Here is a 3396-nt window from a genome sequence, read left to right on the forward strand (position 1 = left end):
TATCCTAGGATTTATCTTAATAAACACATTATTTTGATATAAACAAAGGTCCTTTTTCCAAATGATTTCAAGCAAATATTTCCAATCATTCCCTAACCAGAACCCATGCATCATACTGTGTCAAAGATTCTTGCGTAGCCTTTTTCATGGTTGTGTTGAGGTGCAAATTAATCCCTTAATTTGCACAATTCCTTAATTTTTGGTGAAAATTGATATTTTGATTTTTCTGAAAATATTTTCAATACTTTCATAATTATCATTATTATTTCCCATAATTATTACCCCATGTCCGCTACAAGTGTCACATTTCTTGTGCATGCATGCAGCCAGTGGGGATGCATTAACCGGGCCTCCCACCTCCACAACACCAAATTAAAGTCTGTGCCTCCCACCAAATAATTACTGAGTCATGATGAAATGAATCTTAAACATCATGTAAAAACAAAAGCATGGAGCAGTTTGTTGATAATAACCACTGGACAGAGGGATGAACTGCAGAGGCTCTATTTCAGCTTAATTGCCTAAATATGGAGCTCCACACTGATGTCGTCAATAGACAGAGATCTTGTTTTTTGCCAGACCCAGGGGGTCGGGCCTACATGAGGCTTTGTCTGTCCCCCTTTCGTCCATACATGGGCATAAAAGAGGTCTTTCTTCTGTCCTCTTTTTGATTGGCCAAGCTTAGCGTGACGTAGCGCTCTGATCTTTCAACCACTAGGGGTCTGGCATACCAGGTCTCCTGGTTCCCTTGTTTATTTATTGGAGAGCGAAGAAATATCCAGGACATACCCGTGTAAAGGTCAACATTAGGTCTGACGTCAGACCAGAGCTTGGTCAGCCTATATAAGGCGTTGTAAGGTGCAGGCTAGAAGTTCCTTTAGATGTGCATTTTGTCATTGCCTAGCAAGCATTCAGGTCTTGGTACTAGTTGAGCATTCAGGTTTTTGTACCCTTTCTTTGCTGTCCTATATGCTCTCAAACATTCATCAGTGAAGTTTGTTTTGTCTTGGTAGACGGCTTTCATAGCTGCATGAGTTAGAATGTCGTCCATGGGGTGTTCAGAGGATATGTTACAGCAGTTCTGGTCTATGTTGGATGAGCTTTCTCAAAATGACCATAACGCTTACCAGAGATTCATTGAACAACACATGAAGAAAGGAGCTGAATCAACTTCCCCACCTGAGCCTCATTCATGCCTTCATTCTGAAATAACAACGGAACCAAAGGAAGTGCTGTACATCAATGTGTGTACATGGAGACGTGTACCTGCACCTCAGGAGGATCTCACTAAACCGATGCCTTTGGTTGGAGGAAAACTGCAAAGAATCACAGAAGGAGACAAAGACAGCTGGTACACTGTGTTGGACGTGGCATTTAACCCTGCAGTGCTGGGGTTGAGGAAGACAAACAGAGCACTGGAGAAATTGAACCTGCTGATTCTGAGCTTTGCACAGAAGCAGCATGGACTGAAGTTATCTCGACAGTACACGGTCACCAGCAACATCAAGGGAAGGTTGTCAGATATTCACCGTCGCCTTGGGGTGGACTGGCAGCCGTCAAAATGGTCTGCACCCAGAAGCACACAACCTGACACAGCCACACTCCTTGCCACCCAGACACCTGCTTCACTCCTACAGAAGATTTCTTCTCGATGTGAGGAAGAAAGTGAGTCCAACCTGGCAACCGAGATCATTGTTGGGCCAGTGAAAAACAAGAAGAATTTGATCGAGGTGATCTCCAGCAGAGAAACTGCACACCCTCAATTAGAGTTAGAGTACCAGCTCAGAGTGAACACAGACTCTGAAGGCAGTCGTCGCTGGGTGGAGCTGATGGTAGACATGCCAAATGTTTGCTCCGTGTCAGAATGCCAGCTCAGCATCTCCAAGGATGACGTACTCTTAGAAGTGAATGCTATGCAACGCCTCCTCGTGGAGCTCCCAGAAATAGTAAATGAAGACACGGCCTCTGGCACCTTCAACAAAAAGAAACACAGGCTAACTTTGACAGTGGATATTCTGTGAAAACTGCAAATGATCTGTGGAAAATAACACTCCATTTAGAAATGTTTGTTTTGTGGAGTGGAGTGGAGCACCAAGGAGGTTATTAGTCCTGCTGGGTGGGATGAAACTACCAGTAAAACCAGTTACTGCCCTTTGTTGCCCAGGGTCCTCCAATGGACTATACTTGGTTGGTCCACTCCTTTTTTCCCTCTGCACCAGATCCAGTGTTGGAAAGTAACTAAAGTAATATGTAACTTAAAGTAATATTATTACTTTTTCCCAGTAACTAGTAACGTAACTAATTACTTTCACGTTTTGAGTAATATTATTACCTTTACTTTTTTTCAAAAAGTAACTTATTACTTTTTTTCACGAGCCTTAAGGTGGATGATACGTGTTGCTATGGGAGCCTTTTTATTCTATTATAATTACTTTTGTTTACAAAGAAATTAAGCACTTTATTTTCAGCAGTCATACAGAATGATTGATTTTTACGGGGCCAGGCTCAGCTCTGGACCTGTTTTAATGTTGCCCTCTTTTTTCTTCTGCCACTTTTCGCAGTTCTGGCTGAAACCGTGCATACGCTTTTTACGAAACTTGGCCATATGGTAGATGGTCATGAAAAACTATCAAGAAATAATTCTCACAATCTTTCGTCAAAAGGTGGTGCTATAGCAAAATGCCAACTTTGAACAGGTACAACTCATGCCCTGTTTGACCTACAGCCATGAAACTTCAATACACACATGCGTCTACTCATGATGAACAACTTTCACACTCTGACTTTTGACCTCTGACCTTTAGATCTCCCACCATTTTGAATTATATGAAAAAACAGTTAAAACCTATCTCCTCCTGGGATTTTTTTAGTAATCTGCACGAAACGTTTTACACATGAACTTTGGACCTATGCCGACAAACAAGCAGCAAAGATCTTCCATAAGTGAAAAAATGAAGCTTTAATGAGCCAATGAATATTGCAGTTTTATGACAATTATTCATCTGCCCCTAACACATACATGCAGACTCACATTTCTTTGAAACTTTGCGGTAATGTGAGGGTCATTCCAAATATCACTGAACCAATCTTACTCCAATTGGTCAAAGGGGGCGCTATAGCGATTTTTTTTAAATGCAAACTTTAAACAGGCAAAAGTCATGCCTCGTTTGGCCGACAGCCATTAAACCTGCTTCACATGTGCCTTGACTCATTGAGGAACACATGTATCACGTTAACCAGTAAGCTCCGCCCTTAGATTGTCTGCAATTTTGAGCAGGTTTGAAAAACACTTAAACCCAGGATTTTTCAGCTATTTGCCGTGAAACTTTATCATCTGTGTGATCTCCTTTTTCACTGGTTCTTGTCTGTTGGTCCAATGGCTTCTCCCTTAAGCGA

General features: G+C 41.8%; 1 protein-coding gene across 1 annotated transcript; it reads left to right on the forward strand.

Moving 5' to 3' along the window:
• Positions 1-1040: 1040 nt before the first annotated feature.
• Positions 1041-2021, forward strand: LOC308092270 (PIH1 domain-containing protein 2-like; the record flags this gene model as incomplete). Its single annotated transcript, XM_080438118.1, has 1 exon — positions 1041-2021. One exon carries the CDS (start codon positions 1041-1043, stop codon positions 2019-2021), a length of 981 nt encoding a protein of 326 aa, XP_080294244.1.
• Positions 2022-3396: the final 1375 nt, after the last annotated feature.

The sequence above is a fragment of the Gymnoscopelus braueri genome (assembly GCF_963280865.1).
Source record: "Gymnoscopelus braueri genome assembly, chromosome: 9".
Lineage (NCBI taxonomy): Eukaryota > Metazoa > Chordata > Actinopteri > Myctophiformes > Myctophidae > Gymnoscopelus > Gymnoscopelus braueri.